At 34.4% G+C, this 26,862-nt stretch overlaps 1 protein-coding gene across 1 annotated transcript; it reads left to right on the top strand.

Moving 5' to 3' along the window:
- Positions 1 to 70: 70 nt before the first annotated feature.
- Positions 71 to 26,114, top strand: HMMR (hyaluronan mediated motility receptor). The gene is made up of 18 exons (XM_037025109.2): positions 71 to 230; positions 4,496 to 4,594; positions 5,042 to 5,121; positions 7,031 to 7,078; positions 8,932 to 9,120; positions 10,117 to 10,203; positions 10,292 to 10,380; positions 11,922 to 11,996; positions 12,131 to 12,309; positions 12,763 to 12,911; positions 16,092 to 16,306; positions 18,466 to 18,582; positions 22,058 to 22,204; positions 22,478 to 22,630; positions 22,715 to 22,814; positions 23,484 to 23,660; positions 24,484 to 24,646; positions 25,209 to 26,114. Exons 1-18 carry the CDS (start codon positions 185 to 187, stop codon positions 25,226 to 25,228), a joined length of 2,133 nt encoding a protein of 710 aa, XP_036881004.2. The 5' UTR covers positions 71 to 184; the 3' UTR covers positions 25,229 to 26,114.
- Positions 26,115 to 26,862: the final 748 nt, after the last annotated feature.

A 26,862-nucleotide genomic window follows, 5' to 3' on the forward strand; every position in this document is an offset into this window, starting at 1 on the left:
CATGTTCTCTGGATGTTCCCTGCCTGGATTGGTGTGCCCAGGGTTTTGGTTTTCCAATTGGCTGAGGTAGCGGTGGGAAGTAATTAGCGGGGAGATTTGAATTTGAAGCGAGTAGACCTTGATCAACAGCAGGAAGCAACCGAGGAGCGCTAATAAACTTCGGTCTGTGGAGCTGCTTGTCAGTATGTCCTTTCCGAAGGCGCCCCTGAAACGATTCAATGACCCTTCCGGTGCGTACGGGGAAAGAAGCTGGGGGACGGGGTATGCTCAGGCCCCTTGCCCCTCTTGGTTCCCTTCATTAGAGGCAAATAGGCGATTTTAGGGCTGGGATGGGGCTCATTCAGTTGATTCATTTTCTGAAATATATTTTAAGCATTTATTACATGCCACGAGCTATTCAGGATGCTAAGATTACAACAGTGAGCGAAGTAAGGCCCTGTGCTGTGGAGGAAGTAGAGGGAAGGGAGTGGGGAATGAGGACACATTGGTAACTATGATGGTCTCGTCCAGAAGGCCTCACGCATAAAGAGGATTTGACCACTGATTTTCGTTTGAACTTGTCGGTTTCTGTTGAATATTCCACAAGGGCATAATAGAGGATTGGTAAAAGCACTTTAGGGGTGTAAATTACCGGAAACCCTATAAATGAAGTAATGGCAGCTAATACTGACAGTACCCCAGGCACCATAGTAGGACTTTTCATCCATTATTAGTTCTTTTTTAATCCCCCCAGATTCCTGAGAGGTGATTTTATTATTCTTTATTTTATTGATTAAAAGACTGAGACTTAGATTTGCTTCATGTTACACAACCAAATTGGCAGAACTGGGGCATGAAACCTGGCCTCCATTAATCCATCCTGTGCTCTTGACCACTGCAGTGCATAAGCACAATAACCAGGAAGCCTTGAATATGGATGGTAAGGGACTCATCACTTTGTAGATACGAACTGTATGCAGGGACTGGTCTTCCCTAGTAGATCTGGTTTATTCTTTACAACAGTCAGGTGAGGAAAATATTGATAATTGCCTTCCTTTTACAGATAATGAAACTGAGGGGTTTAGTAACTGTACTGAGCAGCCAGTAAGTAGTAGAGTTGAACATCAAAGGCCATGATTTATCCATTATAATACACACTTTTTAACAGTCACTTGTTACATATTTAAGTTCTATCAGCCAACATGCAAGTGCAAATGAGTATTAGTCTGCTCACAAAGGAAAGCCAAGTGAGCAAGTGGATCAGCACACCGTATTTTCTTAATTAAGACTCAATAATCATGTTATTTCCTGGACATTCAAAGAACCTACTCTTCTGTCAGCTGTGTGACTTTTTTGTATTATGGTATCATTGATATACAATCTTATGATGGTTTCACATGAACGACACTGGTTTCAATATTCATCCATGTTATCAAGTCCTCACTCCACCTCACCACCACCACCCCTTGCCATTGAAGTCATGGTCCATCAGTGTAGTAAAATGCTATCGAGTCATTACTTGTCTTCTCTGTGCTGTACTGCCATCCCCGTGACCTACCTATATTGTGATTGTGAGTTATAGTGCCCCTTAATCCCCTTCTCCCTCCACACCCACCCTCTGCGACACCTCCCCTTTGGTAACCACTAGTACCTTCTTGGAGTCTGTGAGTCTGCTGCTATTTTGTTCCTTCAGTTTCAGCAGTGTGTCTTTTAAGGAGAATTTTTTTTTTCTTTATGGTAAGGTTAAACTGTCTTTAACTAAGGCTACAGTTTCAGGAGTAATAACATTTATTTGATGCTTAATGTGTGAGACACTGTACTGATTTATTATATTACTCCAGTAATCCTAGCAACCATATGCAATGAGGTAGATATTATTTGTTTGTTCCTGTCTCATGAATGAAGAGTCAGCCCCAAATAGAAATAACATTCCAAGGGCTTAAAGCTAGCCTGGAAAAATAAAGAGCATAATGTTCTTATTCACCATCTTCTCCCTATGACTACAAAGAACCTGGCACATATTAACATCTATTGATGGGATGACAAAGCTGGATGTTAATTCTGATCTAGCTGATTACAAAGCTGTTCCCATCCCATATCCCCAACAACTTCCCATGTTTCTTCCACCATGCTCCCAAACTCAACCCTAAACTGTACTACCAATACAGACATGATTGTGACAATCCCTAATTTAAAGCAGTTTTATTTATTGTGGGAGATGCATAGTACATTATTATAAGCCATTACAAAACTGAGTTCTATGATAGGAACAAAATGTACACGCTGCTATGGAGGGAGGTTTCTAACCTCATTAGAGATTAAAAGAAAACTGAAGTGCCATCATCCAGGCTGCAATGTGATGGGTAAGTGAGGCAAAATGGAAGGTAGGCTGTCCATTCTAGGTGGAAGAAGTAGAAAATAAAGAGGTCTGGAGTTAAGCACTTACTTAATGTAATGCTTAAAATGTTTTGTTTGCATACAAGTATTGACTGCCTATTAGCTTCCAGTCGTTGTTGGTCAAGATATAAGTTGTCCAACAAAGTTTGTGATATCTCCCAAGATATCCCATCTCTTTTGTCTGATGTTCCCTCTCCCTAGATTTCTGACAAGTTATATTGATAATGTAGTAATTTAAACATTAGTAAAGAAAAAACCTACAGCATGCAAATGGCATGTGCCACAGTCTCAAAATGAAGAGTTGGTAGGTATACAGACTGGATTTCAACGTAGTTCCCCTTGAATCTGAATCCCTGTAACTATCGAATTTCACTCTTTAGCCTTGAGGGGAGAGTTTTTGTTAAGTATGGTTTTAATTGTTCTCAACTTGTATGATGCTGGTGGTCGCTGTCCACTACTCCATCTTTTGCTGTCCCTTATTCCTTTCTGAGAGTGTAGACCTAATGATGGACTAGAATTCAACATCATTTTATCTCTGACTGCTCTGCCAAGTCTAGAGCAGTGCTTTTCACATGCCGAAGAGCGAAGGAACAACCATAGGCTCTGCATCCCCTCACCCCCACCCCCCCTAAAAGGCATAGGTAACAGTAGTAGTGGCGGTTTTCTTTGAAGTCTGTTTGCTTTAAAATATAATATGTTCCCCACTGTCTCCTCTACCCCTGTCCAAATGAATAAAATAGGTGTTCTAAGAATGTGCCAGTTTAACCTGATTTTAGGGAAACCCTGTACCCTACTATTCATACCCCAGAGTGAGAAGTTTGTGAGACATGAGAAATGTGAGCTAGCTAAGAGTGATGTCTTTTGCTAAGTCACTCTTTAGATGCCTCAGTGAACTCTATACTTCATTTTGAGACTCTCTCCTGATTGGAAATTCACTACCTGTACCACCTCATTGACCACATTTAGATCTGAAAGCTCCCAGAATTGGAATCTTTGTATGAGTACATATAAATGATCATTGCTCCTACAGGTATGGGAACTTAATCACATCTTTGATGTTTCTGTGGCCTGCTTAGAATTGATGAAAGCAATGAATTTAATACTTTTTAATTGTCTCCCAGGGTGAGAAAAAATTGTAAATCTATCTTGGTGTATATTTTTATATTTCTACACATACAACTGAAACAAAAGTCCCTCAAAATAATGCTTAACTTTGCTACATGTAAGTCACACTGGTACATTCTCTTGCGTTTCACTTTTTTTCTTTAATGTTTATCAAATATACCAATGAGTATCGTTCCATTTGAAAAACATTCACGGGGCAGCAGGAGTCACCGTGGAATGGTCAAACTCCTTGCTGTTTCTGTTTACTTGCATGAAACTAGACTGAAGTAAACAGCTTTCCAGAGAGTGGTGTGAATCTTGATGCCCAATCAGCTAAAGCTTAATGCTAATGACATTTTTATTATTGTAAATCCTAAGAGCCAGACTAGATCTCAAGTTGGCCCTGCCTAACACCCTGAAATGCCTTCAACTTGGGATTCCAGTTATGTAAGTTTATAGAGTATAAATTTCTGGCACACAGAAATATAGTCTAGTACAGTTTTTACTTTGCATAATATAACTATATCAATTTCCTGCTGTATTGATATTAGGTAGAGATGGATTATCACTATAAACTTTTATTACAGGCTAAATTTTGACGGTTTGGCATTTTTCATTGCTTCATTTCTAGAATCTGATGGTAGTTACTTCAGTGATTCTCTTTAGAGAGATTCCAAATGTTTCACTTCTTATATTCAATCCTCTTTTTTTAAGTCAATCCTTAATAACAATGCCACATTGCTTGTTCTTGACATTCATCCCAAGACTGTCTTTGCTGTTTTGCTCAATGGACTGTATTCCTTGACCAATTAAAATAAAGGGCTTTTGGGAAGATAATGATACAGTTCTTCAAAAAGAGACCTACTTTATAAGATCAAATGTGTTGCTATTTTTACATTTGAAAAAACAAGGAAGCACTTTTATAATGGCATTTTTAGATTTATATTACTCAATCTACTATGACATGTAACATGAGTAACATTAGATGATATTTAATGTTTTACATTTCCTCTAGGTTGTGCCCCATCTCCAGGTGCTTATGATGTTAAAACTTCAGATGTATTGAGAGGACCAGTATCCTTTCAGAAATCACAAAGATTTAAAAAACAGAAAGGTAATGGATCCCAAAATAAAATAATGGTTGTATGATCTCATAAGTTTTAAAGTTATGAACAGTGTATTTAAAGATGCTATAGTATTTCTAAAAATGTGAAACTACAGCTCTATTTAAATTTTATTGATGAATTTACAAAAGGGTTACCTACAGAACAATGCTTTCATCATTACACCATTGTATAACCAGGAAAAGTAAACAAGACAGTCAAATAGATAGGTAGTTTCTCTTTTGGTAATTACTTTAACCCTCTGTCAAGGAGTAATAGGGAAATCAGAAAAGTGTTGCATATGTAAAAAATTATTATGCAATTATTTGAGAATGACAACTAAGAAAAGAATATATTGCTTCACTAGTAGTTGCAATAAAAAATTTGGAAATTGTGTTTTGTCTGTAGTGCAAACATCTAAGCACCAATCATGATCTGAACAATTCATTTTATTACAGAATCACAACAGAATCTTAATGTTGACAAAGATACTACCTTGCCTGCCTTAGCAAGAAAATTTAAGACTTCGGGATTAAAGGTGAGGAGCTCTTACATTCTAGCTGATTTATCAACTGTATCATGAAAACATTTCCAGAAAATATTGTATTATATTAGAATGGGCTAAGTGTATTAAGATTATATGTAAATTAATAAAACATTGTCATCAGGACTCTAGCAAGTTTAACGTTTCTGCCTACATCATTGCTAAAATTGTGTTTAAATGTGTTAGTTCAGAATTACAAAGTGGTCTCTTAGTTATTTCTATATATAGATGAATTTTCTAATAACCTAGTAAGCCTTTAAAAATTATGGGATGCTTTGATAGTTACCATTTGAGTTATTATGGTTTTATTTGTTTGATTATTTGTTTATGGGGAAAAGTAAGCATTAGTGAAGAAAAAGGAAAAAATACATTCTAATTGTTAAAAGAGATTTGCTACTAAAAACTGCCAAGGAGTGGTGGGATATTAAATTCTCAATGACTTCATGTTACGGATCGTGAAGCACCCACATTACTGCTTCCATTAGTTCATAAGGCAAGTTGAACTTTCTTAAGAAGTTATGCAAATTGATATTTAAATATAAATAAGATTCAGAGTTGAGAAACCAATGCTATAGGTTAAGCTTAGACTTATTTGTTCATTTGCAGTTAGCTCTGTCTCTTGTACTATAATGTAGAGCTGCATTGTCCAATATGGAAGTGAGTACCCACATACTAATATTATTTAATGTATATTTAAAAAGCAGTACTCATTTCTGTTATTGGAAAACTTAGATGTTTTTGGAAAAACTTGGGTATGGTGAATCTACATTTTAATCTGTACATTTTATGAAATCTAAATATAAAAAGACATTTCTGATGAAAATTTAGCATCCAAATTGAAATGTGCTATACATATAAAATACACAGCAAATTTTGAAGACCTGATACAAAAATATAAAATATCTCATTAATTATTTTTATACTAACGATGTTGAAATAAAGCTTTTGATATTTTGGGTAAAATAAAATATATTATTAAAATTTTTACTTTTTAAATGTGGATACTAGAAAATGTTAAAATAAACATATGCCTTGCATTACATTTTTATTGGGCAGCACTAATATAGACACTGTTTTCTTAGAAATTGAAGTAAATATCTTGACTTGAATTTCTTGGAGAAACAGTTTTGAAATTTTGAACTAATTGTAGAATTAACAAACCCTCTTAGAAAATTAAATTATATACAAGTTTATGTGAAACCCCACAATAATAGGTTTTCCTCAATAGAAAAAGCCATCAGGTAGGAAATTAATAAATATGAGACTGATATGCCACCCTACCCCCCAACTTAGAAGCCTATAAAACTGATTTCATTCAAGATGTTTATGCATTTTCTATTTTTAATGGAAAAGATGATTCTGTTTTTGACCATTGTGTCAGAAAGACTGTTAGATATAGAATGATGTAGTGTGAAAATTATGTCTTATTTAGAATAAAGGCAATGAATAGATTAAAATCAAGAGATTATACTATTTTAGTTTTTCCTTATTTCTTTGTATCTATTTTTTTTCTCTGTAGGTATCAAAGTTTTAAGTGATTTCTCTGTAAGATTCTTTTCTTTTTGAAATAGCATAATTATTTAAAATGTATTGCTGTTTAATGTTATAAAGGAGGCAGTCAGTAGCTTATTCATAAAGCTCTACTTGTTCTTTTTACTGGACTTGTTAGAAAAAGCCTAATCTGTGAAAACTTTTAAACCTACAATATTTTGAGATTTAAAGAAACTTTTCCTTCTTTTACCAACTAAGTAACCTACAAAATGTTTAATAGATTCAGTGAAATTTTTAAAATAGAAATTAACTGTTTGGAATCCTTTATCTTTTCTGATAACTTAAATCAAATTTGGCTGTAATATTTGCAGCACTTAAATTTATTGATCACTGTTCTTTGGCTTTTAAATAGAAGGCATCTCAAAAGAATGATAAAGATTTAAAGACACTGGAAAAAGAGGTAAGCAATGCTGTCAATTGACTGAAAAATAAATGTGCTGTATAATAGCAAGAATTACATAACAGCTAAAAGACAAGGATTCTCTTGCAGTTTGGGGAGTTGTATAGCAAGGCAAATGTGCCACCCGCACCAGTGCCTACAGGATTACGGTTCCTTGGCTTGTATGCTATATTTCAGAATCTGGTTGTCAGTGTGGTACAAATATTTACATTTACTCATAGAGTGTACTCTTCCTGTGTGCTCATCTGTATGTTAAGACAGTGACTAGCTAGAGATGCTTGGTGACTGTGAAATCCTAGCAGGTTCATTGAATCATGACAGAGTTATGCAACCTGCTCTGCACTGTACATGCATGCCTTCCTCAAGGATAAAATGACCTCGAGCTGTGCTCTCCAATATGTTAGCCACTCACCGCATGTGACTATTTAAATTAAATGAAATTAAGAACTTAGTTATTCAGCTGCATTTATCACATTTCAAGTGGCTTGTAATTCAAGTGGCAATGTAATTCATCACATCAGGCAGTTGTGGTGAGTTGCTACCATAGTGGGCAGTGCATTTCCACCATGGCAGAAATCTCTACTGAGCAAAGCTGACTAAAGAACCCACTTGCTTCCCCAAGCAGGCCTCAGCTGGTCACTAGCAGCTCTGCTGTTCTTTTTCCGTGTTTCCATAGCTGACCAGTTGTTTATCTAGTGGACATAATGTTTTGACATCAAAACTTCCCACTGATTACAGTTAAATATTGGCCTAGGACCAAAAATATGTCAAGATGGGTTTATATATCTGTGCCCTGTTGGTGTGACCTTTTTTGTATTTATTTTAATAATAGCTTTCATTTTATTGAGGATACATGCCTATGAGATGGGGATTAATACTTAAGAGTTGCAATAAATGAGTCTCACTGAAATAGCTGATAAGCTAGCAGCAGGGCCACCATTAGAACTGGTCGTTTGTGCCAGTTAATCTTTTAGAATAAAGATGTTTGACAAATAAGAGTTCTATTTTATTTAAGCCCTATGGTGTTTGTTGTTTACTTAATTTGAACTAACTGTCAATATTTAAAAGTAAAATTTCATGCACAACAAATTAAGATTTCTGACTTATGTTGCAAAATCAGAAGATCCGACAGCACTGTTTCCACATCCCCCTCCAGGGCAATGATATGCTAGGGCTATGCAGGACTGCCTCCTTGTGACCCCACATTTGCTCTTCAGTCCTCACCTGGCTCTCTTTACATTATGTTATCTGCTTGGCCTTGTGAGCATTAGAGTTTACAAACCCTATTTTGGAGCTTAAGCTTCTTTAACTGCAAGAAGTGTAATACAGATCATTTCAGTGTTCCTTTTTTCCCCTATATTTTGAATGTTCCATTTCATTGCCTTCTGGCTTCCACATTTTCTGGTAACAAATATGTGGTTTTGATTTTGGTTTTGGTTTTCATCTAGTAATTGCAACGTGAACAATGACTTGCTGATCATTCCAACTAGTGCTAAAAGGCATTCTACCCAGAAATCCAGTTCTGCCTTCTTGAAATCAAAAAGATTTTTAGCACTTCAAACTATAATTTGAATTCATATAATTAGAACTAGAGAAAAGAAGAACGGTTAAATGTAGGAATACTTTAAAAATGAACAAACAGTTTAATTACACCTGGAAATGTAACTAAAATTCTCTATTCTTAAAATGCTTGCAGATTTTTAAGATTATCATATGTTCAAACAGCTGAAATTAGAATATCTAAGAGCATCGTGTCACATTCAGATCAACTTTAATGTTTTAATTATCAGTAGCATCTAGTTACTTTGACATTGTATCCATGAATCATTCCTTTATCCCTTGTTTCCATCCAGATTCGTGTTCTTGTGCAGGATCGTGGTGCTCAGAACAAGCAGATCCAGGAACAGGAAGCTGAGTTGGAGAAGATGGAAGCAAAGCTAAATGCTGCAGTCAGGGAAAAAACATCTCTCTCTGCAACTAATGCTTCACTGGAAAAACAGCTTATTGAATTAACCAGAACCAATGAGCTGCTAAAATCTAAGGTATCAGACCCCCATGATAATATTTACAATTGAATAAATAATGAACTTTTTTTTTCTTATAGTTGTCAGTAATTTTAGGCTCTCATTTAGTCCTTTTCCCTCACTTAAATATTAAACTGCTTCCAGTAGGAATTATTACGTCTTTTTTATTATGTTGCTTGGCATGTAAGAGGTTATAAGCAAACAAGTTAATTTCTGTTTTAATGTCTGGCATTTTCTCACCCTCTTTCAAAGCTACCACCAGTAAATAAGGCCATTAATAAAAGTTGCAGAATTTACATCTACAAGCTGTTTTAAAGATCTTTCTCTGAAGTAAATAATAGCATAATAGTAGGCATCCACCTCAAATCCTTTTAGGAGTGAAGTAGAAAATGAATACATTTTTGAACTAAATGTGTTCAATAGATAAATTGTGTTTGTCAGTATTTATATACTAATAGATCTTAAAAGACTTAACATGGTTGTCCTGCTTTTTATAAAAGCGGAAAGAGGCTGTAAATCACTGTTTAAGTAGTAAGAGTCGTTTATTCAGGGCCTGTAATGTGCTGGGCTCTTTGCTTATAAAGGGAGTGAGGGTGCACAAGAATTAAGCAAACAGAAGGGAGCAGATTCCAGGGCCCACCTCAGGGAGATTCTGATTTAGGAGGCCTGAGATGGACCCTTTTGTCTACGTATTTCAAAGTTGATGAGGAAATTCAGATGCATTTTGTTAAGCAAACATATTTTATGAAATCCTTTTCCAGAAGCTTGTTATATAGAGACTCGCAATGGACTTTGCAGAATGTTAAGGTAAGTGGCCACCCAAGTTACTTTAAAAAATAAACCAAAACGTCTCATTAAGGAAAAGTAGAGACAAGAACAGCGGTAGAGTAAAATCAGTGTTGGTCAAGGCAAATAATAATTCCAATAATAGATACAATAATCAATGTCTAAGTGAGTTTCTATAGGACTTAGTAGAAAAGATTTCTGAATTTTGTATGTGTTTGTTGTACTTAGTTTTATGAAGATAGTAACCATAAGAATATGAGAATTCTAAGCCTGGAATTGATGAAACTTAGAAACAAAAGAGAAACAAAGATGAGGGTGAGTGATACCTTTGGTAAGTTTGCTGTGTCTGGATCTGGAGATATGAACAATTTCTCATTTCCTAAAGCATATTTCTGTCGTATAGAGTATGATGGCTAAAGAAGACAGCATGGAGGCAAAGCTCCAGGTCACCCAGAAGTCTCAGGGGAAAATAGCACAACTTGAGGGGAAACTGTGAGTGACTAAAAGGAAAGAGAAATCAAATTTCACTGATGCTTGACTTACGTCTCTCACGTCATTGTTGTGTACTGAGGCCTTAACCCTCCCTCAGTCCTTTCCTCCTTGCCTCCCACTACTTGCCCTGTTTCTCTTCCTAAGTAACAGCTAAGCCCTAATCATCCCCAAATATTTTATGCTGAAAATATGTATGAATGTACATTTTCTGTGTCACTGATAAGGAAAGGTCTCGCTATCTTTCTAATAGCATGAACTCTCTAATGGCATTATCTTATGGAGGGGTAGGCCAAAGTTGAGAAACAGGTATTGGAAGCTGTGATTAATGCACAATCTTGGCCTTCTTTTTATTACTGAGCTGTAATATACATACAACAGAATACACGGATCATAAATAGTCAGTGTGATGACTTTAAAAATTGTATACACCTTTGTAATCCCCATTCAACAACATAACAAACAATGCCATCCCCTCAGAAATTCCTTGGTGCCCCTTCCTGCTCCCCTGCTCTTCTACCTGTAATGCCCCACCACCTCACAACTTTCTGACTTCCATAACTATAAATTATTTTGGCCATTTTTAGAACATTTGGCACAGTATATGTTGGGGAAGGAGGGTTTTTTTGTTCAAAAAATTTTTTGAGATTCAGCCACATTGTTGTATTACAATTTGTTCCTTTTTATTTCTGAGTAGCATTCCACTATATGGATATCCCTCCATTTGTTTACTGTTCTCCTTCTAATCAGTATTTGGGTTTCCAGTGTCTGAGTACTATGAATAAGACTGTTCTGTAATTCTTTTTGTGGACATATTTTTATTTCTCTTGTGTAAATATCTAGCAGTGAAATTCATGGGTCTTAGGGTAGTGTAAAATATTTTAAAGAACCCAAAAAGCGGTCTTACCCTTTTACACTCGCACTTAGCAGTGTATGATAGTTAAATTCGTTCTTCATCCTCACAGAACTTGATGTTGTAGATCTATTTGATTGTGGCCTCCTTAGTATGTATAAACTAGTATCTTATTTGTGATTTTAATTTGTTACTACAAATGTTAAGTTTCTTTTTATGTGCTTATTGACCATTCACGTATATCCTTTCAGCAAGAGTCTAAGTCTCTTGCCCATTTTGTAAACTGAGTTGTTTAGAGGACGTAAATGTGTGAGTAATTGACTATAAGGCAACTGAGAACAAAGGCTTTATGGCACACAGAATGATACCTTGCCTGTGTGATGGGTTGGATAACCAGGAAAGCTACAAAAAGATCATTTCTAAAACTTGGAGTTTTATAGATGATGATTCTTGTCATCATAGCCCTCTTATCAGGCTATATTTGGAAAGCTCACTCACTTAAAAAAAAACTCGACTCTTTATTTGCATATATTAAATTGATGTACATATATCAAATTATGTTGAGAGGTCACATAAAATAATGGTTCAGAGTTTGGGCTCTGAGGACATCCTGTCTGATACAACATTATCTGGAACAGAATAAGGTTGCATGTGATTATCGTATGCATTAATATGTGCTTTTTTTTTTTAGTTTTTGCCTAGAGAAAGAAAAAATTGGTGAAAAATCTGAAACAGAAAAGCTCCTAGAATACATCGAAGAAATTAGGTAATATGAATAATAGTTTAAATTGGACCTTATTTTGTTGAATAGTGGTGAATGCATCATTTTTATTGTCTTTTGGTTAATTTTCCCTGTGCCTAAATAGATGTGCTCGTCGAAATAATTTTTTTTTAATGCAGTTGTGCATCAGATCAAGTGGAAAAATACAAACTGGATATTTCTCAATTGGAAGAAAATATGAAAGAGAAGAATCATGAAGTTTTAAGCCTTCAGCAAGCTCTTGAGGAAAATATTGCTTTATTTTCTAAACAAGTGGAGGATCTGAATGCTAAATGTCAGCTGCTTGAAAAGGAAAATGGTAGTGTTTACAATATTACTTTCTTTAGATGAGTGATGCATACAGTATTTAAGACAAGTACTGCTGTGCAAAAACAATTTTTAAAATAATTATGTAAAAACATAAAAACTTTGTTCTGTATATAAGAATTTTTGTCTTTCATAATGTTCTCTTTTTATTTCAATATATTGTCTTGGCTGAAATATATTCAGTTGTGCAATTCTTGGCTTCACCACTGGGTGGCCACTGGCAGTTGACAGCGGCAAAGAACTAGGCTCGGGCTTTCCATGTAACATACGATATACATTGTATTGTATATAGTGATACAAACTTCAGAGTTGTGTTTTGGCTTTATTTTCACTTGATCTGTGTAACACTGTTAAAAGCAGTAAAATAGAATATTATGGAAATTTGGGTTTCTCAAAGTTACTATTAGTAGCTAATTGCAATGTTTCAATTGCTTCCCTTTCATAGAAGACCTTGTCAACAAGGATAGGGAAAAGGATGACAGTCTAAATTCTGAAATGCAAAACTTAAAGGAGAAGATTATTCTTGAAAAACAAGAACGTGAAAAACTACAACAAAAAGAGTTGCAAATTGATTCACTTCTGCAACAAGAGAAGGTAGTTTACTACAATATTTAAAAAAAAAAAGAAACTGGTGCTTATGTCATCCATTCCCTGTGTATCAGAAAACCTTTAAACCATATATATCCTTTGAGCCAACAATTCTATTTTTTAGAAACATATTCAGGAAATAATCCTATCTATGATGCATAGTTAGCAACAAAGATGTTCACTGCAAGGTTATTGATAATGTGAAAAAATTATAAGCAACAGATGAAACAAAATAAGGAAATTGTTTAACTTTTTTTTCTGGTACATTCTTATGTCAGGCTACTACATAAACATTTACAGTTATATTGTGAATCAGTGACTAATTACACGGGAAGCAAAACTGGCATTTTTTTAAGCCCCAGATTAAATAAAAAACATTTTATATATCAATGAAAAAAAAGATGGGCCACTAAAAAAAAAGAGCATAGGACAGAGATAGATCTCTTTAGAAGTAGAAATTCAGATAGCCTGTAAACATGAAGAGTTGCTCTACCTTAGTAGTGAAAGAAAGGAAAGTAATTTTTTTTTCACTTACATGATTGGCACAAATGAAAGCACAAATGGGAGCAAACAGATACCCAGCTGTACTGATGTGAAATACATTGTTGGGCAACGTGCAACAACCAGAGGAATTCAGCACATCTATGTATCTATAACTTGAAAATATCTCAACAACTACATACATGTATCATTTACATATTTTATGTATATAAATATATAGAAAAAGACCAAAAAGCACATATACACAACTAGTGCTTGGGAATGGGAAAACTAAGATTAGGGTCGGGGGCAGTCAAAGACAATTTCATTAAATTTGTATGTGTTTATTATTTTTCCTGCCATCCAATTCCACACCTGCAGTTATTATTAGCAAACCTGTCAAATGTTTCTTTGTATCTCAGTACCTAAGAGATATGTCTCCTAAATGCATTTCTAAGAATGTAAAGGATGGAGAGAATGCCAAGTTTACGCCAACCTTTTCTTTCATTAGAGCACTCTTGGCATGTCTACACCAGTATTTTGTTGTTTGTTTCTTAGGGGTTTTTTTGAGGTGTAATTGAATACATTATATTAATTTCAGATGTACAGTGTAATGATTCAGTGTTTATGTTTCAAAATGATTACCACAGTAAGTCTGTTAACATCTATCACTATGAACAGAGATTTTTTTTCTTGTGATGAAAACTTTAAGATCTACTTTCTTACCAACTTTCAAATATGCAAATACAATATTGTTAACTATAGTTAGCATGCTGTACATTACATCCCTCTGATTTAAATATTTTGTAACTGAGAATTTGTACTTTTTGATTGCCTTCACCCATTTTTCTCATATTCCACTCCCTCTGGCAACCACCAGTGTGTTCTTTGTCTATGAGTTGCTTGTTTTGGTTTGGTTTGGTTTTAGTTTTTAGATCCCACATATAAGATCATACAGTATTTGTCTTTCACTGTCTGATTTCACTTAACATAATGCCCTCAAAGTCCATCTATGTTGCCACAAATGATAAGATCTCCTTATTTTGTATGTCTAAATAATATTCCATTGTGAACATGTACCACATTTTTTTATCAGTTCATCTATCAATGGACACTTGGGTTGTTTCCATATCTTGGCTATTGTAAATAATACTGCAGTGAACACAGGGATGCATATATCTTTTCAAGCTCATGTTTTTCATATGCTTCAAATGCCTAGAAGTGGAATTCTTGGATCATATGGTAGTTATATTTCAATCTTTTGAGGGCCCTCCATACTGTTTTCTATAATGACTGTACTAATTTACATTCCGACCAACAGTGTATGAGGGCTCCCCTTTCTCCACATCCTGGCCAACACTTGTTATTGCTTGTCTTTTTGATAATAGCCATTCTAACAGGTCTGAGGTGATATTGGTACTTCCCTGATGATTAGTGATGTTGAGCATCTTTTCATGTACCTGTTGGCATCGGTATGTCTTCTTTGGGAAAAATGTCTGTTTAGCTGCCTACTTTTTAATCAGATTGTTTTTTTCCTATGAAGTTGTGTGAGTTCTTTATATATTTTGGATATTAGCCCCTTAGCAGATATATGATTTGCAAGTATTTTCTCCTATTCAGTAGGTTGCCTTTTCATTTTGTTAATGGTTTCCTTGCTGTTCAGAAGCTCTGTAGTTTGATGTCACCCCACTTGTTTATTTTTCCTTTTGTTGCCTTTGCTTTGGAGTCACATCCAAAAATAATTGCCAAGAACAATGTCAAGGATCTAAATGCCTATATTTTCTTCTAGGAGTTTTATGGTTTCAGGTCTTACATTCAAGTATTTAATGCATTTCAAATTAATTTTTGTGTATGGTGTAAGAGAGTGGTCCAGTTTCACTCTTTTGTATGAGGCTGTTCAGTTTATCAATATCATTTATTAAAGAGACTGTCCTTTCTCCATTGTATATTCTTGGCTCCTTTGTCATAAATTAGTTGACCATATATATATGTGGGCTTATTTACAAGCCCTCTATTCTGTTCACGAATCTATGTGTCTAGTTTTATGCCAATACCATACTGTTTTGATTACTATAGCTTTGTAATATAGTTTAAAATCAGGAAGCATGATGCCTCCAGCTTTGTTGTTCTTTCTCAAGATTGCATTGGCTATTCAGAGTCTTTTGTAATTCCATACAGATTTTATGATTGTTCTATTTCTTTGAAAAATCCCGATGAAATTTTAATAGGATGCATGGAATCTGTAGATTGCTTTGGCTAGAATGGACATTTTAACAATATTATTTCTTCCATTCCATGAGCATAAAATATCTTTTCATTCATTTGTGTCTTCACTTTAGTTGTAATGTTAGAATTTTTTTTGCAATGGTAAGTTGTGTTTTCTGTACTTTAAAATGTATTTATGTAATACTGAAATCATAGTATACTTTTTATATACTATCATATGAAAAAAATATATCTTAAAAGTCACTTAAAATAGGAATTTAGTTTTACGAGAAATGTGTGTTACATAGATAAAACACTGAACTAACATTTACTACATGTTAGCAAGGTGTAGAATATGACAAACTGAAAGTTATATCTACATTTTTCATATTTCCTTGAGGCTCTTACATTTAATGTTCATTTTTTATACTTCTTTTTGTCCTTAGTAAAAGTTCACAGTGCCATTTCAAATTATTTTAGTGGTTTTCTATTTGGCTGTAGGAACTGTCTGCCAGTCTTCAGCAGAAGCTATGTTCTTTTCAAGAGGAAATGATTAAAGAGAAGAATCTCTTTGAGGAAGAATTAAAGCAAGCACTGGATGAGCTAGATAAATTACAGCAGAAGGAAGAACAAGTTGAAAGGCTGGTCAAACAGTTAGAAGAGGAAACAAAATCTCAAGCTGAAGAACTAAAACTCCTGAAAGAAAAGCTGAAAGGGTGTGTATTATTAAACCTCATGTTTACATATAACTTCAGATACTAAACAGTATTTTTTAATACCTTCTTTGGTATTCTCACATGACTCATGCAAGTGGATGCAGTTGAAATTATTTTCTAAGAATGAACACAGAGAGGTAAAGTGCATCCATAGGATATACAGACAAAAAAGTATGACAGCCAAAGTTAGAATCAGTGGCCTTTCTTTTTTTTAAGGCCAAAGATTTAACTAAAGAGAATGTTATAAACAAATACCAAAGTCTAGAGTTCCTTTACTACTCTTAGGTGGTCTAAAAATTGTTGAACATCAGCATTACAGCAATAATGAATTTAGAAAAAACAAAAAAATAAGAATCCCTTCCTTTAATAAGAAACCTTTCCATTTTTTGCCTATATGTACACCAGTTTATGTAGTATAAGTTATACCTTGGTTACCTTTTTGAGGGAGTACAAACACTCAGAAGTAACAACCAAAAAAGTAAAATGGGAAACAACAACTAAATTTGGGAAACATTCAAAAAAGCAGAAAGACTGAGATCTCAGATTTGTTTTTTTTACTCTTGATCCATCTTATTCTCATCATATTATGCACACTTATCTACTACATTTATTTAAATTAAAATATCCAGGTTAATTGTTGAGTTCAAATTGCAAGTAAAATATTAATGTTACTTGAATCCTTGGGAATTTCATCACTAAAATATTTTTAACAAAGAACCAGAGGACTGACTATACATGAACCTACAGAATTGCAATGTATCTCACAACTGTATCTGTCTCTTGTGGGATATTTCTGTTAATAATCCCTTTTCTGTTTTCTTGTGATTAGTAATAAAATGAACACCAAGGTTGTATATGTTCCTGCTTTTTGGGGAACAATACCAAAGTATAATTAGGCGAATTGTTCTATATATGCAGCCAGTCTCTGGGAACAGCCACTTTTAAGAAACTGAAGATGATTTCAGTTTCAGAGAGGAAAGAACTTTGAGACAATGGTTTATTCTAACTCAAAGAACTCGGTGCAGAGCAAGATAATCCTAATTTCTTTAATTTTCTCTTTCATTAGATACAAAAGGGTTTTATGAGATGATCTCTAAGATTTCTTCCAGCCTCAAAATTTCAGGAATGAGAGCAAAACTAAGAAATGAAAGTGATTTCTCTAGGGGACAGGGAAGGGAATATTTTTATTATAGACCCTTTAATACTATTTGATTGCTTTTAGCTGAGGTGTCTATATTTTTTAAATCCCATCCTTATTACAGAATGAATTTGATCAGCTCTGTTTATCTTGTCTCAGTGTCTGACAGTCTGTAAGTGAATAAAGCTTATGTACAGATTTTAGTTCTATATGTTCTTTTAAAAGATCTCTTTCAGCTCATTATATGCTTACCTTAAGAATTTTATGAACAATTTGGTAATATATAATGATAATATTTCAAAAAATTCTGAGGTTTGTAATATATATTAATAAAAATGACTTAAAAGCTATTCTCTCTTTATAAAATAATCCACTAAGTTGTCAGAATTTTTTGAAATATTATCATTGAATCTTTGAATAACAATTTATTATTTGAGCTATTGATATAATGAAAATAAATCTACATAGTGCTATAAACTCTTTTCAAAAGAACTTTTAAAATGAAGTGCCTTTAACTGTATTTAGTATTGCTTAAATACAGAGAATTAGACTTTATATTCAATCCAAGTTCTTTAACTAGTACTCCTCATTCTTTAGTCTTGGCTACTGCTAATAAGATTCTGTTACAGTCATTTTACATTAGCTTCTTCCAAATAAATGTTTAAACTACTTACATAAATATATATAACTACAAAATTTAAATATAGAAATAAGTAGATCAGGAGTGTATATCAATAATACCTTAATAAAAATTTTTTTTAAAAAAAGAAGGAAAGAAGTACATCAGGATGAAACAAAGTAAGAGCAGGAAAGATAAGATGAAACTAGAAAAAAAGTTAGTACATAAATAAACATGCTATTGGAGGCAGGTCCTAAATTTAGATCTAAGCTATCCAGTAGTTTATGCAAAGATGAAGATACGGGATGCATGATCCATAGTGCCAAAGATAAATACTAATCTCTTTTTTAGGGTAATGGTGTGTGATTAGAATTTTGTCTTTGAATTGTTCCTTTTTCTTAGGAAAGAGGCTGAACTGGAGAAGAGTAATGCTGCCCACTCTCAGGCCTTCCTGCGTTTGCAGGAAAAGTGTAATAGTACAGCGCAAAACCTTGGAGATGTTACTGCTCGGTTTGAAAGGTATGGAGGGGACCTGCACTCTCAAATATAATATGAGCAGGGAAGGTGTTTACCTTGGGAGATCTGTGAAAAAATAATCACAATCACACAAATAGAATGGTCAGCATTACTGTAAATCCCATAATGATCAACATTATGAACATGTAGCATTACCTGGTAGCTTTGCTGTATGTAGAAATTTCCCCTTCCGACTATCCACTTCACATTTCATGCATTCTCAAACCTTTGGCAATTCTGTTTCCCTCTCCTGATGTCATCATTTCCCTCATGAAGAATTCAGAAGACTTTATTTCCTCATTATCAAACCTATAAGCACACCTGCATTTATACTCGTCCTGTCTTCCAACTATTACAGAAGTGTCCTATAGTCTTTTTAGCCTTCAGTGACATCATTCTATCATTTATCCTTTGTCTCTCATAATTTTCAACCTTTCTGCTAGAATTTTTCCAGTATTAAAGAACATGCTATTGTACTTTCACCTTTATAATACATCAGTTTTATAAATAACCTCTCCACCACAACAACTTCTGCAGCTATCCGCCAATACCCTTCACTCCCAACACCCTTCTTATCTCTCAGTTCTACTCATTACAGTCCATCTTCTTGACAGAAGATTCCCTATATGCTGTATCCACTTCCTTACTTCCTATCCCATCTGTTTATTATTTTCCCTTTTTAAAAGAAAAGTTTATTTTTAGGGCTGGGAGTGTTCAAATTGCAAGACATAAGATATCAAATACCTAAACATCTCTCACCAAGAGCATATGACTGTTAACATTTTGATTTGTCATTTCCTTTAGATCATTTTGGGGGAAGGTCTCTTTCTTATATCTGTTTTAATATACTTAATGAATACAAAAGATATGCAACATGTACATAAATTATAAAGCATAAAGGTAAAATCAACATGCATAAGCCTATAAAAGACAATTAATAAAAGATTTTCAAAAACTTGGTGTATATATAATATATATGTATGTATGTAGGTATATATGTGTGTGTTCTTCCAATATGCTATCTTCATGCCTTCCCTCAACAACAACACCATCTCAAAGTCTACATTAACTATTTTCGTTCTTTTTTCCTGTCTATAATTTTACAATGTACAACCAACCATACAAACAATATATTATCTAGTTGCTTTTTCATGAACTTCACCAGAAGATGTCATTATAGTGTATGCTATTTCCTGAAACTCGTCTTTTTATTCTACACTATGTATGTTTCTAGGATTAAATTGTTTTGTTGACTAAGGCTATAGTTTGTTCATGGTAACTGCTATAGAATATGTTATTTTACTAGCATAGCAGTTTTATTAATCCTTTCTCACTTTGGGCTTTGGGGTTGTTATATGTTACTTTTGCTATTAATGGTACTCATATGAATCTACTTACAGTCTCCTAGTGAAAGTGTGTAAGAATTACTCTAGAGTCATACATGTATGAATGTTTGCCTTTGAAACTGAATGCCAAGTTGCTTAACAAAGTGGGAGTAAGAATCTACATTCCCACTAATGAGACATGAGTAACAACTCTTCTTTTCCTTTTAACCTTCTTAAAATGTTGCCAGTGTACCAAGTCTGAAATGGCTTCTTATTGTGAATAATTCATCCTTCCTTTTCTGTAAGAGGCTTATGTATGACTTTAGTTCATTTCTGTGTAGGATTATTATCTTCACCTCATTGATTTGTAGAGTTTTTATCAGCGATATAGGTTGCAAATATCTTCTACCAAAGTATGGCTTATCTTTTCATTTTACTAAAGGATTTTTCCTGATGAATGGAAATTCCTGACTTTAATGTGGTTAAATTTATAGATTTTTATGTGAACATGTTTGCATCTCATTTAAGATTTCTTTCTACCCCAAGAACATAAAGATAGTCATCCATTTTTCTTCTAAATTTTCAAAGTTTCACTTTCATATTTCCACCTAAAACTGATTTCTGCATGTGCAATGATAGGGGGATCAAATTTATTTTTTGTTTTTCCATATAGACAACCAATTGTCCAGTATCCCCAGTGATCCGTTCCTACATGTGATATATTATGACATATATATCATACATACACAATGTATATGTGTAAATGTATTTTAATTATAGTTTATATGTCACAACATAAATAAAATTATATAATAACATATATATATACATACACACACACATACATATATATAATTTTTTTAGTGCTGTTCTCAACCCTGTAAAGGGAATTTCCCTTTTTGCTACTTTGAAAAATAGAGTCATAGGAGGTTTTTAGCTGTTCTGACTTCACTCACCATCAGTGTGCTAATGAAATTAAAATTTATCTCTTCAAACCAGACGTCTCCTTTCAGCTCCATACCCATCTATCCAGCTGCCTGCCTGACATCTCCCAAGTTAGCTATCTCACCATTGTCTAAGGATCACCTGTCCAAAATGACCTTGACCTTCTTTCTATCTCTTTCTACTTCTAGTCTCTTATTCTTTTTCTATCTCAGTCAATGACATCTCCATCTTCCCATCTTCTCATTCCATAAATCTTACAGTCAACTTTGATCATTTTCTCTTCCTTTCTCCCAACATCCAATTTATTTCTTAAATTTTTCAATTTTGCCTCCAGAAGAGATCTCACATCTTACCATTGCCAACTCCTTAATTCAGGCCGCCTTTATCACTCACCTGGGCTGATAAATAATTGTCTTCCAGTTAGTCTTTCAGTTCTGCATTCATGCCCCTTCCCCAATCCATTCATCATCTGTGTCCAGAGTATTCCACACACAGATTTAGAGACCATTACCATCTCCCCTTTATCCCTCAGACACACCCATTGTGCCCCAGTGATGACCAGCTCATTCCTCTAGCTTCTTACTCATGTTTCAGTCTCATCTCTTAATGAGCTGTGTTCTACCTGTCTATGAGTACATATGCATCTTTTCTCTCTGAAATACTTTCTGGTAACTGCCTTACTAACTCCTCTTTATCCAGCATGTCTCATCTTAACTATAAATTCCTGAGTAACCAACCAAAATGTAGGGTCTCCTGTTCTATCAGTTTAAGGCACTCTGTAGTTGTCCTTTGCAACACTTAACAAATTTAATTATACATCTATTTTTCCATCTTTTTTTCATGATCTAGAGGGGCATTTTCCTATCTTCCCCACAAGACCATAAGCTCTGTGAGAGGAGGTGCAGAGATTGTCTATTTTCTTTTGTTTTGGAGTAATTTTCATGTTTAGTAGTTGATTTTTTTCATCTTTATGCATACTTCCTACACACAGTAGGCACTTGACTTTTTTCTTTGAATGAACAGCATACCACATAAGTTCATTAGCACAGATCTTAAAACACTGAATTCTTAATTGTATAAATGCATAAATAGGTTATAAGATTTGTTAGTTTTACCTAAATGTGTATAAATATAAATTAATCAGCTATACAGTTGTCATGCATGCAGGAGTTAGATAAATCCTTTAACCATTTTTTTTTTCCAATAAGCTATAAAGCAATAACAGCTAATGAGATAGAAGATCTTAAGCTGGAGAACTCATCACTTCAGGAAAAAGTAGCCAACGCTGAGAAAAGTGCAGAGGATGTTCAGCATCAGATATTGGCAACTGAGAGTGCAAATCAAGAATATGCAAAGTATGTAAGAGAAGTAAAACCTGCCCACACTTGTGGCCTTAGAACCAGAAAAACAGTTTAATGTCGCTGAATGCCAGCTATTAAGTGATGCAAGGAATTGTAGTTCCTGGCTTGTTTCGGGTGATCTTTAATGGCAAATTAAGAATTTATGCAGTTAAAAAAAATGCCATTCTTGAAGAGTTCCTTGAGTTTAAAAACAAGTAAAGGAAAGAAAATGAAAGTAGTTAAAATGGCTATAAAATATTTAGTGGACTCTTCTCTCTTAAACCCAAGGATGCTTCTAGATCTGCAGTCCAAATCAGCACTTAAAGAGGCAGAAATTAAAGAAGTCACAGTTTCTTCTCTTAAAAAAGTAACTGATTTGCAGAATCAACTCAGGCAGCAAGAGGAAGACTTTAAGAAGCAGCTGGAAGAGGAAGAGGCAAGGTAATGCAGGTTTAGAACCTGAGGGCCACATATCTCAGTTATTTTTTCTAATATACTCTTTCTAAACTTAGTTTTCTCTTCCAGAAAATCTGGAAAAGAAAACACAATGGCAGAATTAACTGAGGAAATGAATAAGTGGCGTCTCCTTTATGAAGAACTATATAATAAAACAAAACCTTTTCAGGTTTGTCAAACTTCCCTGTGTTTGTTTTAGGAATTCACTTTGTTCCCTATCACAGTCATGACAGTGGCTTGGCTTTTCTGAAAGATCATTTTGCTGTGCATCTATAGTGCCAATTTAAATTCCTATTAAAGAAGTCTTATAAAGTCTATTAAATTCTTATGCATAATTTGTTAATATAGCCTTTCTAGGCTAAAAAAATACCTTCTAATAAGAGACTTAAGTTAATAGCTTAGAAGGCTCTTCAGATATGAGCTTTTGATAATTCATCTATGTAAATTTGTGATGCTTATTTTGTTATGACCTTCTTAGATTAACACACTGATCTTAAAAAATAAAAGATAAATGCTAAATGTGGCACTTAAATAGAGTAGAAGAACAGCATTGGTTATGTGGTGATATGGCTGATACAGACTAGGCTGCCTAGCTGGCCTTCTTTCATAGTTTCTTTCCCTTGATTTTAGTGGTCTTTTAAATGAAAATCAAAAAGGTTTTTAAAAGAGTCTCAGGGAATTTATAGAATCCTGAGAATATGTCAGTATAATCTGGGTTTTGAATCCATTGGGTTTTTTTGTTTTAATTTTCTTTTACTTCAGTTTTCTTTATTGTTTATATGAAGTGAGTAAGATGTAACCATCTTAAGTCTTTAATTTTTAAAAACATCTTTTTCAGCTACAACTGGATGCATTTGAAGCAGAGAAACAGGCTTTGTTGAATGAACATGGTGCAGCTCAGGAGCAGCTAAATAAACTAGGAGATTCATATGCTAAATTATTGGGTCATCAAAATCTAAAGCAAAAAATCAAGCACGTTGTAAAACTGAAAGATGAAAATAGCAAACTCAAGTCGGTTCGTAAAGTAACAGTTCTACTGAGGGTACTGGGGGACTGTATTTTTTGTTTTAACTATTTATAACCTTGAAGTGGAATGGCAGAGCCACAGTGATCACACTCCCAGCATTAACAGCACACAGCATCCAGGGCACAGCCTTTGTTCCATGGAAGAAAGGATTCTCCACCTCTCAACCATGGGGGCTTGGCTCATGGCCTCAGGGTCCCTGGGGTCAAGATGAGAAGTGCTGATGCCCTACTCCTGCTGGCAGGAAAGGCCTGTGACTATGAGCTGGAGAAGAGGGAGCCCCGGGTTCGTGGCTGCTGCAGTCTGCCATGGAATGTTCATTTTACTAACCTGGGAGTGGGGAAAGGAGGAGCAGGCTTGGTTCAGATACCATAGACCTTCATGTCTTTCTACACATTTTTTGTACATTTCCCTAAACAGATGTTTCTTCATCGGCTATTTTGCCTTAGGACCATTTTTAGGAGCTTTAAATTGTTGCCTTAGTTTCACGGAGAAGCAGGTCAGCAGAGCTTCTGCTGTCATGCAAGAAGTTGATCTCAGCATTTGATTTGGAGATGAAAGGTACCTTATATCAGAAAGGTACCTTTGTATCTGTAGAATGGCAAGAAGATTTAAATGATTTATCTTCTTTGTCACAACTGTTCAAAGTCATTTTCTAATTTGTAGGCTTAAAGCCTATATCTAGTAGTGTTTTTTGCTAATTGGTTTGATACATGAGCAACTTTGGATCAGTTTACCAATCAGTAAAATTAGTAACACATTTCACCAACATGATCTTTAATGATCGTTTATTGTCCATATTTTCCTTACATAGGAGGTGTCAAAACTGCATTCTCAGCTTGCTAAAAAAAAGCAAAGTGAGACAAAACTTCAAGAGGAATTGAATAAAGTTCTGGGTATCAAACACTTTGATCCTTCAAAGGCTTTTCTTCATGAAAGTAAAGAAAATTTTACTCTCAAAACCCCACTGAAAGAAGGTAAGAAATGAATAAATGCGTAAAAGTTTCATCTTCCTTTGGATTTGCTTTCACAGCATTTAGCAAGTTATCCGTTTTTGTGACCTGTGAAAATTTGTTGACAGTTTCTGATATAAGAAGCAGTTCTTACTGAGATTTTGTGTCAAATGCTTTTCTTTCTTCCTCCCATACTCTATTTTCCATGTGTCCAGATCCCACCTGTCCTTCAAGCCCAGTTCAAATTCCATCTTCTTGGAAGGCTGGTCTGACTTTTTTTGCTCTTACCCGGCCCCCACCAGTTATTCCCTCTACCATGCCTAACATAGCATTTTAACCTAAATGTCTCATTTGTAGTTATGGAGAAGCTGATTTTCTCTCTTTCTTGAATGTGAATTTTGTATCCTTGACAATCAAAATTCACTGAATTAGTGAATGATGAAATATAAATAAACCTATGCTACAGAATGCAAACATTGCTTCATCTGGCTTACAGAAGATAGGAAATGCCTGTTTTTAATTTATAACAACTGATAGACTCATTTTAATTTAGAATACTGATACCTCTTTTTAATAATCATTCCAGGGAATACAAACTGCTGTTGAGCTCCTATGGAGTTTCAAGAATCATGCAAGTATACATCTGAAAAAAAATGTGCTGAAGATGATTTTATTCTTATTTTTATTGTTGTCCTTGCTATCATTATTATTACTATGTGTGTAATGAATATTTTTTAATATTGTATTTAATGTTAACTTCTTATCCTTAAATATGTGAAAGGAAATTCAACATTTCTTACTAGTCTGTCTATTGAGATTCTATTTCCTACCGTTGGGACCTCCTCCCTGATGCTCACCTTATCACTTCATTCTATACTGTCTAACTGGCTTTCCAACTTTGCAATTCATCCCATCAAATAAACATTCCTTTAAAAGTCACTCACATAAATGTCATTCCCCTATTCTGAAACCTAGCATGGTTTTAAGATTATAATCCCTAAGGTTTTTAGTTTGATACTGGAGGCCTTTTCCAATCTAAACCTTCTAAACTAGGCTAAAACAACTTGGTTTATTTTTGCTTTACTTTGCTTCTCCTAGTAACGTTCATTCTATCCTATTCATCATCCATTTATCCTGTTCAAATAAGAAAGAAGGGCATGCTTAACTCCATAGTAATCTCTTTATCTCTTAAAAGTCATTTAGTTGGTCAATAATTTACAGATAACTAGATTCCATCCCCATCCCACTAAATTAAAATCTGGGGCTTAGCCTGAAATTCTGGCATTTTAACAAACTCTGCAGTTAATTCTTAGATCTATGCTGAAAATCTGAGAAACTATGCTCATAACCTCTGTAAAGAATTTGTCTTATAGTGCTTGGCATCTGCCTGACTACCGGTGTTTGACTGTTTGTATAATTCAAAATAAAATCACATTAAGTTATTTACCCAATTATTCAACTTGTATTATATAAAGTTACATTAATGCTTCTATTTAAGGTGTATTTGTTATTTTTTCTGCCCTCCCCTCTCCACCTTGTCCCCAGAATCACAAATGATAGTATGCTAGTTAGAAAGTGGTAATTCAAACATTTAGTGAATATCTAATACACACCCTCCTTAAAGTTTTCCAAAAAGAAGAGGAGGGAAGACTCCCAAACTCATTATAAGAGGCCAGCATCACTCGAATAACAAAACCAGGCAAAGACACCACAAAAAAAGAAAATTAAAGACCAATATCCCTGATGAACATGGATGCAAAAAAAAATCAACAAAATATTAGCAAACTGAATTCAAAAATACATCAAAAAGATCATCCATCATGATCAAGTAGGATTTCTTTTAGGGATACAGGGATGGTACAACATTTGAAAATGCATCAACATCTTCCATCACATCAATAAAAAGAAGGACAAAAACCACATGATCATCTCCATAGATGCTGAAAAAGCATTTGACAAAATTGAACATTCATTTATGATAAAAACTCTTAACAAACTGGGCATAGAGGGCAAGTACCTCAACGTAATAAAGGCCATATATGACAAACCCACAGCCAACATCATACTTAACAGCGAGAGGCTGAAAGCTTTTCCTTTAAGATTGGGAACAAGACAACTCTCCCCACTTTTATTCAACACAGTTCTGTAGGTCCTAGCCATGGCAATCAGACAACACAAAGAAATAAAAGGCATCCAGTTTGGCAAGGAAGAAGTTAAACTGTTTCTGTTTGCAGATGACA

Source organism: Manis javanica, chromosome 1 (assembly GCF_040802235.1).
Source record: "Manis javanica isolate MJ-LG chromosome 1, MJ_LKY, whole genome shotgun sequence".
In the NCBI taxonomy this organism is placed as follows: Eukaryota; Metazoa; Chordata; class Mammalia; order Pholidota; family Manidae; genus Manis; species Manis javanica.

Excerpts from the sequence above, each read along its gene's own strand:
- HMMR (XM_037025109.2), top strand. The coding sequence starts at position 185 with ATGTCCTTTCCGAAGGCGCCCCTGAAACGATTCAATGACCCTTCCG. Across the intron at positions 4,595-5,041 it reads AAGATTTAAAAAACAGAAAG|AATCACAACAGAATCTTAAT; the intron begins GTAATGGATCCC and ends ATTTTATTACAG. Across the intron at positions 5,122-7,030 it reads TTAAGACTTCGGGATTAAAG|AAGGCATCTCAAAAGAATGA; the intron begins GTGAGGAGCTCT and ends GCTTTTAAATAG.